Genomic DNA, 14,421 nt, shown 5'->3' with positions numbered 1-14,421 from the left:
TTTCAAGTGCAGACACTGGAGTGTGACTAACTCAGAAAGGACACTTTTGCCAATTTGCTGCATTGTAATGAAAAGCTATATCCTGTCCCCCCCTCCCCCCACCACCACTTTGGTATCAGACTCCTTGACACCCCTCGAAAGAGCAATACAAGCACTAAAACCCAGACCAGTTGGTACAATGAGCAACTCAGATGGATGAAACGCCACTGCAAACTACTGCAGAGAAAAATAGAGAATGAGCCAAGAAAATGCCGACAGGAGCATAATCATATCCACACTGGGATGCCACTGCTAAATGATCTGGATGACCAAACATGCCGCTGGTAGTCTGCAAGGATCCCCACACCCAACGAGAGCAAAGAAATCTTAGCCTTTGAAGGATTTCACCTCATCTACCTTGCAGGACCTCAGTCTCAATTCTTCAGCAGAACAAAATCACCACAATATACAGCAACTTCAACCTGCAATCCGGCCTAACACCTACTGATCTTTTTCATAGAACCAGTGCTAACCACATGGCCCATCACCACTAGAGAAGAAACCACCACCATTTAGTCAATCAGCTCAGCGGCCCCATCAGACCCCTGCTCCCCCAAGCCTACTCCAGATGACTAACCTATGTTACCAGTAAGAAGCAAGTGCAGCCTACCTCCCCCCAGCACCTTTACAGTAGTACACACATAGCACACGCTAAAGTGGATCATCAAGAGAAGTGCTCTTCTTGTCAGGGCCTGTTTAAATGAAGGTTGACAAATTATATCACAGCTTTATTTACAATGGACCCAAAAGATCCACCTCATGCTGTGTCATGCTGGAAGAGTGGAGAAAGTGAACGGGCACTGGTCTTGCACTCAGGTCTGTTGACAAAAGACCTGAGGTCTCATGCGAGTCTAGTGTTCAGAGTGTTCCAAGGCAAGACCAGAGAGAGTGTTCCAAGGCAAGACCAGAGAGAGTGTTCCAAGGCAAGACCAGAGAGAGTGTTCCAAGGCAAGACCAGAGAGAGTGTTCCAAGGCAAGACCAGAGAGAGTGTTCCAAGGCAAGACCAGAGAGAGTGTTCCAAGGCAAGACCAGAGAGAGTGTTCCAAGGCAAGACCAGAGAGAGTGTTCCAAGGCAAGACCAGAGAGAGTGTTCCAAGGCAAGACCAGAGAGAGTGTTCCAAGGCAAGACCAGAGAGAGTGTTCCAAGGCAAGACCAGAGAGAGTGTTCCAAGGCAAGACCAGAGAGAGTGTTCCAAGGCAAGACCAGAGAGAGTGTTCCAAGGCAAGACCAGAGAGAGTGTTCCAAGGCAAGATCTGAGTGTTACCACATTCTCCCACAAACCCCATAAACAAACTAGGAGCAGCACGAACATAAGTGGTAAACAGAGGAGACGAGACAAAACAGGTAGGTATTGGAAGGTTTTATTGTATGTACAACATTAACAAGGTAAGACAAGGGTCACTAATGTACAAATATAAACAGTGTTGTGGCCCTGCCATACAACCAGCTGAACAACCTTGAACCCTCCCTCTAGACACTGCTCAGGCCAGGTCCCCCACACCATCCAGAGTAAAGGCCAGTCATTGCTTCTGCCCAAAGAGATTAAGGGCGGGGAGTACTGGTTGAGGGTAAGGTCATGGGGTGGGTACCGATCCATCCAGGGTCCCAGTGTAGCCACAGGTGCCCACAAAGCAGCAACATCTCAAAACGCACGCTGCAGCTGGAAAACACTGCAAGGACCTATGTGGTCCTCTGCTGGACGGGTGGGAAAGGCAGAAGCTCCTGGTCCAATGGTGGGGAAGAGCTCTTGTTTTTCACCGTACTCTTGCACGAGACCACCACAAGGCCAAATATAGATCACCTCAGAAGTTCCACCTCTGGTAGAGAACAGATTAGACAGAAAAAGGTGGAACAGTGATCCTAGGAGAGGAGGGTGGGTGGTGGTCCACACCTGCAACAAGGTGGGTACACTGGCAAGCCAGCAGAGATCTGCATACGATTGAACGCCCCCACGTCAAGAGCAGCAAAACCTGTGGTTCAGCCCAAAGGGGCTTCATTTGACAATGGAATGTGCAACTTCAGGAAAAGACTAACTTAGAAAATGAATACCCCGCCCCTTGTCAAGAAGGCTCTGTCCCACTGCTCCTAGGCCCTCAGACGAACGTGAGGTACTGATCATGGCCACACCTAGTCAGGGAGGGGACGAGGCAGAGTGCGTCAGAGCTAACCGCGGAGGCATTCTACGACCTTTAAAATCCTGCCCAGCTTCTCAGAAGACATTTAGAAGCAGAGGGTGAAATATCAAAACATCTCTTCTCAGAACTGTACAATCAAACGGAGAGCAAAGGAGCATCCAAAGTTCACAGCGTGAGCTCCAACAAGCTGGGGCTCATCTCCTGACAAGTGACAACGCCCAATGGCCACTCAGAACAGGTCTCAGGTGGGCGGCCTGGCCATTCCTGGGCATAGGGAGTGATCCGGGTGTGGGAGGGTGCTGTTGGCAGAACAGTACCTGGGAATCCCAGTTAAGTCACCCGGATACATACACATATATACACATACATACACACATACATACACACATACAAGGAAGCCTTTGAAGCCAAAAAGCCCCACGGCTTCCCTGCCAGGGCACCTTAAGCACACCCGTTAACTAGAGGACTTTTGGGCAACACTAACCCAACCAATCAGCACCCTCCCTTCTTCACAAGCCCCTTCTTCCTTGGTGTCTGAAGGAGCAGTGAACGCCTCACCTGGGCACCTACACCACCCCACCAAAGCCAGAGGTCCCATTGTGCCAGGGATTTTACATTTAGACTGAAATAGGCAGCGAGCCACCCCCACCCAAGCAAACATTCTACAAGATGATCAGAAGGGGATGAAGCTAGATCACTGCCAAGGCCCTCCCCCAGTCAGTGGAAGCTAAGACCCTTTGCTTCGGCCATATGCTCTACACCATCCTAGACTCCTCTGCCAACTACTGCTGGACACGAGCCTGGACCCTTCAGCCTTCTTTTGCTGGACACCACCCTCCATTGCATTTCCCAGGCTGGTCTGGCACAACACAAAATGCTGACTTGGCACATGGCAACAGCCCCCATACACTCAAAAGCTATATTATAGGCACAGGTCCATGGTAGACCCAGGCACAGCAGTCCCCAGAAATTATTCATGTGCAAATTGAAATGGAGGATTTCGCAGAACTTCCCTAGTGGAGACATTCCTGCCTCAAATCAAGCTCTATGGTCCACCACATCCAAGAAGAGCCTGGAGCCCTCAAGAGCAATATGGGGCCGGATGGCCAACACTCGTGCATGCTTGGGTTTATGTGGGCATGCAGCGCAAACAGAACTAGATAAATACCAGGAGTGACATTAAAAACAAAGTCCATGCTCGGGTGGGAGCAAGCAAGAACAGCCACACTAACACTGAAGGCACTTCTTAGGGTCCTAAGTGTTGGCAAGGAAGGGTCATTATGTAATCTGTGACAAAGTCCGTTGTCCCTTTCCAGTGGCATGTCCCCTCCAACTGGTGCATTTATACGAGTGCGTGGACTCAAGTCACACTCTTGACCCTCGGGTAAAGTCTTGTCTCCGCATGATGTGGGTACACCTAGAGGTGCGTCAATGGGGAGGTCCCATTCAGCATCAAGTTCTGGTAGTGGGCCTGTGACGCGTGGTAGGCCCGTTGGCCCGCGGATTCAGACATGTCACTGCTGGTCAGACCGTACATGCTAATCATGTCCCGGAAGTCGCCGGTCTGCAGTCCACTGCGGTGGTGGGTCGCCACGGGCCCTGGTGAGTGCGACCCCGGCTCCTGCTTAATATTCATCCCAGGGGACGTCTGCTGCGTGGGGGCTCCATACTGCAGGCTGTGGAGGAAAAAAAATGGATGTGTTTGATCACCAGTCAGTTCAAACTTAACAGGCCCCCTGATATATGCCATAACAATACATGGTGTTAATCCCTGCCCCCCACTAAACCAGGAGCGCTAGGGGCAGAGCTCTTCAGTGGGGTGTTTCAGGTATTCACTCCCCTTAATAAATGTACTATGCTATAGTTGGGTACAAGTGTTTTCTGTCTGGTGTGTGATTTCATGAGACTTTATACAGACTTAAAACACACACTCTTTGGAAAGAGAATGAAAAAATGATGTTTATTTCACACAATACTGTGTTTTTTCACTTAGTACCCCTATCAACCAGCATTGCTCACTTTCTACAGCCTTGTATGACCCTTGCATGCGCCCTCTTGTCGTATAATGTTTTCTAACATTAAGGGACATATTTACAAAGATTTTGTGCTGTTTTTGCATCACAAAAGTGACGCAAAAATTTGTCTCCAATTTACTTTCCAAAACAAAACTCGTTTTCCGCAGAAAATGTACTTGTGCCGCAACTTAAAATTAATTAGCGCCATGGGTTAATTTCATTTGGTGATGCATTGGCATTCCCACACCACCAGCCACGATTTGAGATAACCTATTAAAAAAACCACAGCTGTTTGTCAAAGAACACCCATTTGAAATACACTATCTAGGAGAAATGCTTTAGTTCCTTTCTTTTCTGACTTTACACAGGTGCTGCGCTGTGCAGAACACACAAAGTGAGAAACTCTTCCAAGTCTAAGGACTGTATTTTGTACTGAAAGGATACCCTACCAGTAAAAAAAAAACCTACGCTAGGCTCACGCACACCTTATCACGGCTAGCTGATTGGCCCCCTCTCCATAGCACCGGCGCACAATGTGCTATTTCCATTAATATGGCGCTCTCCTCACTCAGCCTTGCATCTTAGGCTGCTGCATGAGAATTTGTTAAATAGACCCCTATGTGCCAGCATGACTTGGTAAATATGAATCTCACCCCCTACCTCAATCTTAACAAGCAGGTCCCTCGGAGGAACTTGGTGTACCATCGACTGCCCGTGGACGAAAGATCCAGAAAACAGACAGTTTTATGCAAAATCCACCCCAGATTATAGCCATTAAGCAAACTCTTGATCTAGAGACCTCAAGGGCAGATATTTAAACCCAATTTCATATGAAGATTAGCCTTAGTAGGGCACCCCCAGGGATGCCTTGGAAGTTCTAAACCGTTTTGCCCCCCGTAAACATGGGCTGCGAGCGCAGCATGCACCGAATGGGGAACTAGAGGGGAAAAGGCCGGGTACCCCACCTCACACCCTCCCAAACCGGAAGTCAAAAGCAGGTGCCTCATGGGACGCCAACATTTAGAAGCGAACTAATGGGTTTCAGATTACAAAATTAAAAAAAAAAATGGTAATCTCGAGAATTAAAAGCAATGAGAAACTGTAGTAAAGGGCAGCAGGTGTAGTGACTCCGGGACACCCCAAGTACAGGCGACCTTCTACACAACCCACAGAAGGGGAGCATTTTCTCCTATTTTCACGACCTATGACACCCGTGCTTGCCCTAGGAGGGGGGCATTCGGCCATGCCAAGCCGGCCCCGAAAAGTTAACTTCTTAAATCACGAGCCCACACTTCGAAGGAATTCCTTCTGGGTGGGAAAGGGCCCGGCTCCTGGCGGTACACCTCCCCGCCCCACAGAGCGGTGATTCACGCTACATTCCCAGGTGACCGGTTTTTCTGGCTCTGGGTGTAACCCTCCAACAGACACCTGCCGGGGCCTGCCGAGGGGGTGGCTGTCTGGAAGGGAGGGGCGAAGGGCGCCAAAAACAAATATGGCCCTAGAAGCTACAAGTAGCAGACCTGCCCGACTCGGTCAAGATTCCGGAAACTGCCCGAGTGAGTTATTTCCCGACATGCCCTTGGCCGCCACGGGGAGCTACACGCCAGGCCAGTGGCGAGATGACTCGGCGAGTTAAGCACTCACTGCTGACTACTGTGTCCCATCCTTCCGAGGTCGATAAAACTCCATTGTACGGGTGCACATACTCAAGTGGGTGTATGCCAGGTCAGGGTATCAGTGCATGGCAGAAAGGCCTCCGCAGGCATTCAATGCCTTTTTGTATGATTTAAAGACAGGTAGAGATTCTCATGACATTTATTCCATCACACCGTCGCCTGACGCAAGGCAAAGAATTACTAGCAAAACGAAAACAGAAGCCACAATTTGTATTAGTTAGCCAACTTATGTCACTTAGCCATTAACACTTAGTGTTAATTAACCTTTTTCTCGTAGCCAATCATTAACGATTTTTTTTTGTTTAGGAACGGGCCCACAGCATCCCCAGGTCGCCACACTGCAGCACACGGTACCACACAGCTGAAAGCACCACAAAAGCTGTGTCCCTCACCATGGAGCACTGCACCCTCCCGCCAGCACCCACACGGCCACCCCAGTCCACCACGAGCAGCACCCGCGTGGCACCGGTGGCACAGCAGACGTGAAGTATCAGTGAAGGATGGTGGAGGAAAGACCAGACCTTCCTGAGCATATTCCGGGGACAAGGGATGGCGCAGTGGGCACCCCAAAGGTGCACACCCGCAGACTGGCATGAAGACCAGGAACCTATAAGTCTCTACCGTGACTGATGGCAAGAGGTAACCCAAACCCCTGTGCCCACAACACGTGGGTGTCTATGGTGACCTAGAGCAGCCCCAGTGACCCCTTAAAGTCTCCATGGTGCCTCGTGGCAAGACCAGCCCTCACAACCAGCTATGACAGTCTATGGACTGGTGACTAGTGGCACGAACTGCTCCCGGCCCCATAACCTAAGAAAGGGTGTGGGAGTCGTCATAAAACCAGTCTCTACCCCACCCTAACAACCCACAGAGGGCTGGGCTGCTCAACGGGGTTGTCTGACAGGTCAGTATGTGAGCTGGTATGTTTGGTTGTTTCTGTGCATGTGTTATGGTCTGGTGGGGCGTGTTTTTTGCTGTTGATTTCACTGATATTAAAACAAACATTGCCTGCAGCAAGCCTCAAATTGATGCAGCCTTCCATGCCTCTAACAGCGTGTCCTATCAAGTCCAAAACTGCACGAATCTGCAAAGGACGGGCCTGTTGTCTGCAAAGTGCAACGCTACTTACGGAAGTCTATGGTGACTGATGGCAAGAGCAGACCCTCACCAGTTATGGGGGTCTCCAGTGACCGATGGCAAGACCAGACCCTCACCAGTTATGGGGGTTTCTAGTGACTACTGGCACGAACAGACCCTCGCCAGTTACGGGGGTGGCCAGCCGAACAGGGGTCCGGTGACTGATGGCAAACACCAGGCCCAAAGCCAACCCTTATGGAGGGTTCTTGCAGTACCGAGACCTGCCTCACACAGGGCTCTACGGTGGCTGATGGCAAAAGCACAACCACTCTATACAAGTTTCAGTGGTCACTGGTGAGGATCAGTACAACACCCCTCCCCCTTATGAGTTGGCACAAAACCCCCCATGAAAACAGGACATGCCCCCTCGCATCCACCTTGAAGAAAGTCTATGGTGACTTGTGGCAAGAACAGACCGCTGCCCCACACCTTCTGGGAGGTTCTACAGCAGGGATATTCAAAATGGGAAGCTGGCCCCAACAGGGGATCCTCAAATGACCCCAGGGGGGTTGCCAGGCTGTGGCCAAGAGAAGCATTATGTGGCTATCAGAGCTTTACGTGAAGCTAAAAAACCTGCAGCAGTAAAACGCTGTAATGTAACACAACTAACATGTTTTGTCATTTATATCCTAGCAGGAACTATGTGTCAAAAGGGAAGGGACTCCAAATACTCTTCAAATATCCCCCACACACTTCTACTAATCACTGTACATATTTCTACAAGTTCGTGAGGCCTGCCTGACCAGAACTGTGAGATGCGTAATTTTATTTGATTCCCTTTTTAAATTAGTAACAGAACTTAACAGCAATGTTCAAGTGTTTAATATTGCCCATGACGGACAGCAAGACACCCCACCCCCACATCTCGATGGACGTCCCTAAACCCGTGGGCACCAGTTCCCAGGGAGGCTGGAAGGGTGGGCTGGTTTATAGCACTGCAGAGTTCCTTGAATATCCATGTGTTTTCAGGCAAGATAACTAGTGATTAATGTACCTGCTGGAGAGATCAAGGGTGGCAGTTTTGACTCATGTAAGATAGTACACAGGGTCAATGCGCTCCCTGCAAAGAAGGTGTACTATTCTGAACACGGGACAGTATGTTACGCGCATAGCTCAGTGGGTTACTGCGTTTGTTACTGTGCAATTCGTAAATTAAAAGAAGCACTCTTAACAAATGCCACCAGTATGGATGACAAGTGACTTACACCTTGTAGTCACCAGTGTCCTGTGTAACATTTTCTGTACACTGATTTACACATGTATGATTCATTGGCTCTATGTATGTGATGTAAAGTGCCTCGGCACCCTACCGCAGAAAGAGGCGCTATGAAGGAAATAAAATGCATTTGAGAAAGGGGCTGTGGAGACATGGGAGGCCCCGTTAGAGGGTGATGGGGGAAGAGCCCTAGTAAAGATTGATGTATACTGGTGCACTGTAAGGTCATCATGTGCTATGCTTTGAAACCAATACAAATTAATATATAATGAACAGTAATTGTAAGCACCGTTTTTGCCATTTTTATCCCCAAAAAGATGTATTGGGAGGAGGACTGCCCCAAGCCCCACTGTAGTGGTCAGACTCGCTCGCTGGGCAACCTATGGGGGCTGGCTGGCAAAGGTTGCTGGGGCTGCTTTGGGTTCCCAGTAGGCACGGATAGGCTCAGAGCCTGGGGGCGTTGCATGCTGTGTTAGATAAACAAAAATGACACTATTTCCACTGCATGTGACGCACGTAAAAAGCGCAGAGAGAACCACCTAGAAGGCCCAGTTCCTGCCGAGCTCAGGCAACATCTTTCCCTGGTTTGCTGTTTGTTCCTGCCCATGGCGAGCTCGGTAGAATATGCTCGAGCCAGGGTGATTTCAGCTTCTGGGAAGGTTGAAGGGATGGACTATTCAGCGTAGTGACGCTCCTGGTGACGTAACTGCACCACAAGAGCTCATGGGACAGGGTCAGACTTAGACAGCCCTTTGCATTCTGGGATGTGTAGTATGTTTCCCATTACATGCGTGGGCATTTAAATCCCGACATGCTAGGCGCTTGTAACTGGAACCCTTGACTGGCCCAGGTTGCCACAACCAGACACTTGGCAGCACTGGGCTTCAAAGGTCATCCCAGTCTTGCAAAGTCTCACCACGACCCTGCTGTATGTAGGATGAGGGCATTCTAGTCCAGCAGACCAGAGGGTGGTCCTCTCCCAGTGCCAGCAGCCGGCACCACTGAAGCGCATTTAACGAGACGCAGAAGTAAAGTGAGATAGGTTCTGCTCCCGGGTGGGGTCCCGACGGTTTAGGGGCAGGCGGGACCGAGGGCAGATTTGAATCCCAGACAAAGTCTAAGTTGCCTGCGCGCCACCAGCAGGACTTTCGTGCCCACCCTGACTCAGCATGGCACCCACCTCAAATGAATGAACTGGGCACTAGGGCCCAATCACGCAAAGCAGAGGTGCAGAGCACCCCCCCCCCCCACCCCACAGTGATACGCAGCCCCACCAATGAGCTGTGAAAACCCACCCGACCCCAGGGCAGATCCTGCAGTGAGGGGAAAGCGTCGTTTCCAGGCACTGCAGGGAGCAGTCATACCCATAGGGGCGTGTTTCAGAAGCAGGCACCTCTTCACACGTGCTCCAGTTATGGATACTGCCACAGAGTGCTTCCCACTTAGCTGGGAGTCACAGGCTCACACCTTTGCATTGTGGGACTTGTAGTTCCGCCTTCCCGTTATCCACAATTACACCGTGTGGACCACGAACAGGTCCTGGGACGGGCGAGCAGCCAGGAGCGCTCGAAGCACCGTTTTCCACCTCTCAGAAAGCGACGCCTCGAGCTGGCAAGATAACTCAGAGGGCGAACGTCCGCTGCTTCGCCTTGTGCTACCTGAAAATGTGCGGCTTTCGGATCCGACAGAATGTACTCGCCCTGCAACGTAACTCTGCTTTTTGTGAAGGCCGGGAAGAGTTGCAAACCTTGATGCAATGAATGATTTCACTAAACTATTTCAGTAGCACAAGTTGAGCTTTGCTAGGACATTCCCCACGAGTAACGCAGTTTTCCATCATTACTCAAGAACTTTAAACTGCAGTCCGATGGCGCGGATTGCAGCGGGATTCGTCGTTGTGTTAGACAGATGGCCCAGTGCGCTTGTCGCCCGGACCCCTGCAACCTGCAAGCCACAGCAAATGCGGATATACGGATCCTGTGTGCGTGTTTAACCTCACGTCAAGCGTTGAAACACCGGCCCGGTGAGCTGGTGCACAGCTCTGTAACCTGTGTAGCTGCTTGTCTGGGGAGCACGTTTAAAAGATCTCTCTCACCCATGGGACAGACTTTTGAAATGTTGACTAGGCCTGATCGGTAAGAGGTGCTTAAGGTCCAGAGAAAATAGTTTTGCGCTCTTTAGACACTTATCTAAAGATCGGTGTCCCCACCCAATCCGGCCTCACCCACCTCCCTTTAGGGCATTGATGGGGGATTAACCTGGATAATGGAGCGCTTAGATGGCCTATTATGCAGTCCATCCCCCGCGGGGCTCTACAATTGAGCTAAAAAGTGCACCCCCCAGCACACCTCAACCTGCACTGTACTAGCTCAGACTCGCTTCATTTAAAAAAGGGGCGTCCCTAGAGGTGTAACAAAGGCCCCCGCGGTGCGGGAGAGGGCGCCTTAGCACAGCACCTGGCCTGAGTGAGCCCGGTGGGGGGCATTTTCTTTCCAAATGGGGCCCCCAGTTTAGTTACGGAGCGCCTCCCCACCATCAGGGGACCTCACCCCATTAGCACACTTCCAACTCAAGGTTTCATCACTTGTCACTAATTTCAGCACAGACCTCCTGGTTTGGACCCCAAGCCACGGAGATCTCAAAGTAAGGGTGTAAGGGGGTGGAGGGGAGCAGGGCTCACTGTGATGGTGGGGGTGGGGGTAAGGGGGGCGTGGTACAGAGCAGCACCTGCTGAGGGGTAGCATGGGGTCTGTTGAGGAGAGCAGGGCTTGTGAGGCGCTGACCCCTTTTCGGGGGTACCTGCTGAGTGGGAACAGAAGGGAGCGCAGGAAACAAGGACCCCCACGTCCCTCCATGCATCATCCGAGGCTCCACCCGCCAGTACCAGAGTGACTAGCAGCGGCAGGCCCCATTCCTAGACAGGGAAGCGCCGGTAGAACTGTAGCGCCCCGAGGCAGGGAGTTCTCAGCGCGAGCAGACGGCAGTGTCGGCACAGCCCTTCGTGGAGCACCAAGGTTACTCGGGCTGCGAAGACATTCTTCACAAGCAGGGTGCCCACAACTGAGACGTTTGGCATGGACAAAGTGGTCCAGGGCCCCAGCCTTTCTTTCAGGGGGCGCCTCTGATTTCACCTTAACTTATGTGTGATGCGTGGGAGTCTATTACAGACATTTTGCAGAGAAATGTTTGTTTACGAGGGATGTGAAGGTCTCAGATTATTTGCAGTAGTATCAGTGAGCTGCTACTGTGGTACAATATTTAAAAAAACGTCACTATCCACAAATATAAGATGTAAACACTTCTAGAATTTGGACCAGTGTGTATGTGCGCTGTCAGTGACCTGGACAAAGGGCACGAAAGAGCTGAAACGATCATAAATTCAAAGCAGTTCGGAACTGGGTCCCCCCAGAACATGATAGGCAAGGGCCCCCAAATTCGCAATTTCCCACTTGGTATTAATCACAAGTTGTGCAGATAGCACGCCCCCAGGAGTCGATGACCCAAGCAAACCTGGAAGTAATCTTCTCTCAAGTCCCAGAGTGCAACAGTGCGAACATTAGAAAGTGGATGCTAAAATGAAAGGGGCCAACACTTGACCCCCGTGCTTTCAGGATTGTATAGAACCAAGTGATAAAGTTAGTTTTATACAGCCTCGAAGCGCTACACTGGACAGAAACTTCCCTTAAGTTAGTGCGTGTCGATCGTACCCAATGCCATGACATTACTTCTAATAAATCAAAATATTCCAAGGAACTGGTCGGCACACTGCCCCCCTGGAACCGCTAGTAAAGGGCCGTGTCCCCTTATAACTTTAACATTAAATAATCTATGTAACATACTATTTGAGTGGTGGGGCAACAGCTAAACATTAAGTCTACGCCCAAGAATGTCTCAGTAAAGTGCTCTATACATGTTCTAGGCACGTGGTGAAGTTAGTCATCGGCGGAAGCCCAACAGTTTACTAAAACGTACTTTCACATACATCGTCCCGTATAACTGAAGTGTATTTTGCAGGGGCGGTTTCAGGCGCGTGCTGGCAGATATTGGCACAAAACGCTACATAGGGTTACCCTAAGACAGTGCTTCGAAGCCGCACATCGCGCTTCCAGTAATGCAGCAGAGTTGCGAGGGTGGTAAGGGATAAGTGGGGGAAATAAAAGGAACCAGTGGAGAGGTCTCCTCCAATAGCGCCCCATCCAAGGTCCGGCTCCGAGGAGCACTCACCTGCTGGCACTGCTCATCAGTGGACCTCATACCGCCACCCCAGCCCCATGCTTGAAGCCGCACTCCGTTGTAGGCACCCCTCAGTGGAAGTCACCACTTCATCCCGGCTCCGAGGCGCGCACACACCCTTAAACGTCTTTACTCCGCTACAAAACAGAGGCTTCAAGGCGCACTCACTGGTAGGCCCAGCTCCTTAGTGTACTCGCCCCCCCCCCCCGGACTCGAGGCGCATTGCCCACTCACTAGAAAGCATCTCTAAACCTAGCACGCCACCCCTTCCACACAACAAAACAGAAGCTTCAAGGCGCACTCACCTGTAGGCGCCGCCTCCGTTCAGGTAGTTCTGCCCCGGTGACAGTCCGGGAGGATACTGCAGGCCGGCCAGGTCGTAGCGGTGGTACTGCTGCTGGTAGGCCAGGGAGTCGCCCTGCATGGGGGCATAGGCGGTGCCCGAGGCCCAGGCGTAGGGCTCCATGCGCGGGCTGCCCCCGGGCCCGTGGCCCAGCATGGCCCCGGCGGGCAGCGCGTACTTGGCCGAGTCCTTCTTCAGGGCCGCTTTGCTCTTGCGCCGGGGCTTGTATTTATAGTCCGGGTAATCCTTCATGTGCGTGGCCCGCAGGCGCTTGGCTTCGTCGATGAAGGGCCTCTTCTCGGCGTCGCTTAGAAGCTTCCACTCGGCCCCCAGGCGCTTGCTGATTTCAGAATTGTGCATCTTTGGGTTCTCCTGGGCCATCTTGCGCCGTTGGCTGCTGGACCACACCATGAACGCGTTCATGGGCCGCTTCACCTTGTCCATGGGGTCAGGGGCCGGGTCGGCGGGCCGCTGCTTCTCGGGGGCCAACCCCTGCTGCATCTGGCCAGCCATGTGGCCCTTCAGCGGCTGCTCCATCATGTACATGCCGGTGGCGGCCGCGGAGCGCAGGTTCCCCCCCGAGTGATGGCACGCGTCAGCCGAGTAGCCAAGGGACCTCCTTTAGCCAGACGGGCCACCTTCTTTAGCCGATTCGGCAACCTGTTTGGAGTCAACTGGGCAACCTGATTCGGTCAACAGGGCCACTTTTAGCCAAACTGGCACACTTCAGGACACTATCCCACCTGGTTCTGTCAACAGCGGCACCTTCTATAGCCAACTTTCCACCTTTACGCACGATAGGCCACACTTTAAAGTCAAAGGCCCCTAGCAGTGGTCACTGGAGTACCTCGCGCAACAGGGTAACTGATTAACACAGTTCCGGCCCAGTGTCACCGGTCCACCCCTCTCCTGTGATCTGACGCAGACGCCCTCTCCTCCTGCAGACTCACTCTGAAGCACCTCTCGCCAGCCAGCTCCCAAGCAGGTGGCGCGCCACGCCGCCAGCCGAGTTTTAAAGTCTTCCTTCAGCCCTTCTCCAATCACAGGGCCTCGAGGGGAGGGTCCGGCCCGCCTCCTGCTGCTGGAGCCCGGCCCTGGAGGCCTGGGTCACCCCTCCCCCTGCGAGCCCTCCTGCACTAGCAGCCCTAGCCGTGGGAGGGGCAGGCCTGGCTGAGGCGCTTATTAATAAAGTTGTATATACACGTCAGAGCGCGCGAATTATGACATGGCAGGTGCGAGTGGCTCGCCTGGGCTAGGTATTTCCTCCATTTGTCTGTCTGCGTTCACTAAAAATGAGGCACTACCATTACCAGAATGCAGTGCGAACGAACACGTTTTCCACCTGCTGTGGAAGAATTGCTCGAGTGGGACAGTGAGACCCCAGCTCTAAAAAGCGTCCTAACAGTTCAGGGAGCGTGTGACATCTCTAGAAACGTGTGGACTCAGCTCCAAAACGGGTGACACCCCAAAATCCTGAGAAAGTGAGACCCCAGCCAAGCAAAACAGAGACCCTACCTAGCACTGGGAGAGTGGAAAGCCACAAATAGAATAGAACTGTAAGCCCAGGGCGAGTGAGACCTCTCACCTGGAGAGGGTGAACGCAGCCCAAACAGGTGACACGCCCA

General features: G+C 51.9%; 1 protein-coding gene across 1 annotated transcript; it reads right to left on the bottom strand.

Moving 5' to 3' along the window:
- Positions 1-1,386: 1,386 nt before the first annotated feature.
- LOC138266879 (transcription factor Sox-19b-like) lies at positions 1,387-13,783 on the bottom strand. Its single transcript, XM_069215597.1, has 2 exons — positions 12,759-13,783; positions 1,387-3,852 (listed from the first exon to the last, which is right to left on the bottom strand). Exons 1-2 carry the CDS (start codon positions 13,340-13,342, stop codon positions 3,594-3,596), a joined length of 843 nt encoding a protein of 280 aa, XP_069071698.1. The 5' UTR covers positions 13,343-13,783; the 3' UTR covers positions 1,387-3,593.
- Between the last annotated feature and the right edge of the window lie 638 nt (positions 13,784-14,421).

This window comes from Pleurodeles waltl, chromosome 12 (assembly GCF_031143425.1).
Source record: "Pleurodeles waltl isolate 20211129_DDA chromosome 12, aPleWal1.hap1.20221129, whole genome shotgun sequence".
NCBI lineage: Eukaryota > Metazoa > Chordata > Amphibia > Caudata > Salamandridae > Pleurodeles > Pleurodeles waltl.
This window is presented reverse-complemented; position numbering and strand designations above follow the sequence as displayed.

Excerpts from the sequence above, each read along its gene's own strand:
- LOC138266879 (XM_069215597.1), bottom strand. The coding sequence starts at position 13,342 with ATGTACATGATGGAGCAGCCGCTGAAGGGCCACATGGCTGGCCAGATG. Across the intron at positions 3,853-12,758 it reads AACGGAGGCGGCGCCTACAG|CCTGCAGTATGGAGCCCCCA; the intron begins GTGAGTGCGCCT and ends TTTCCTCCACAG.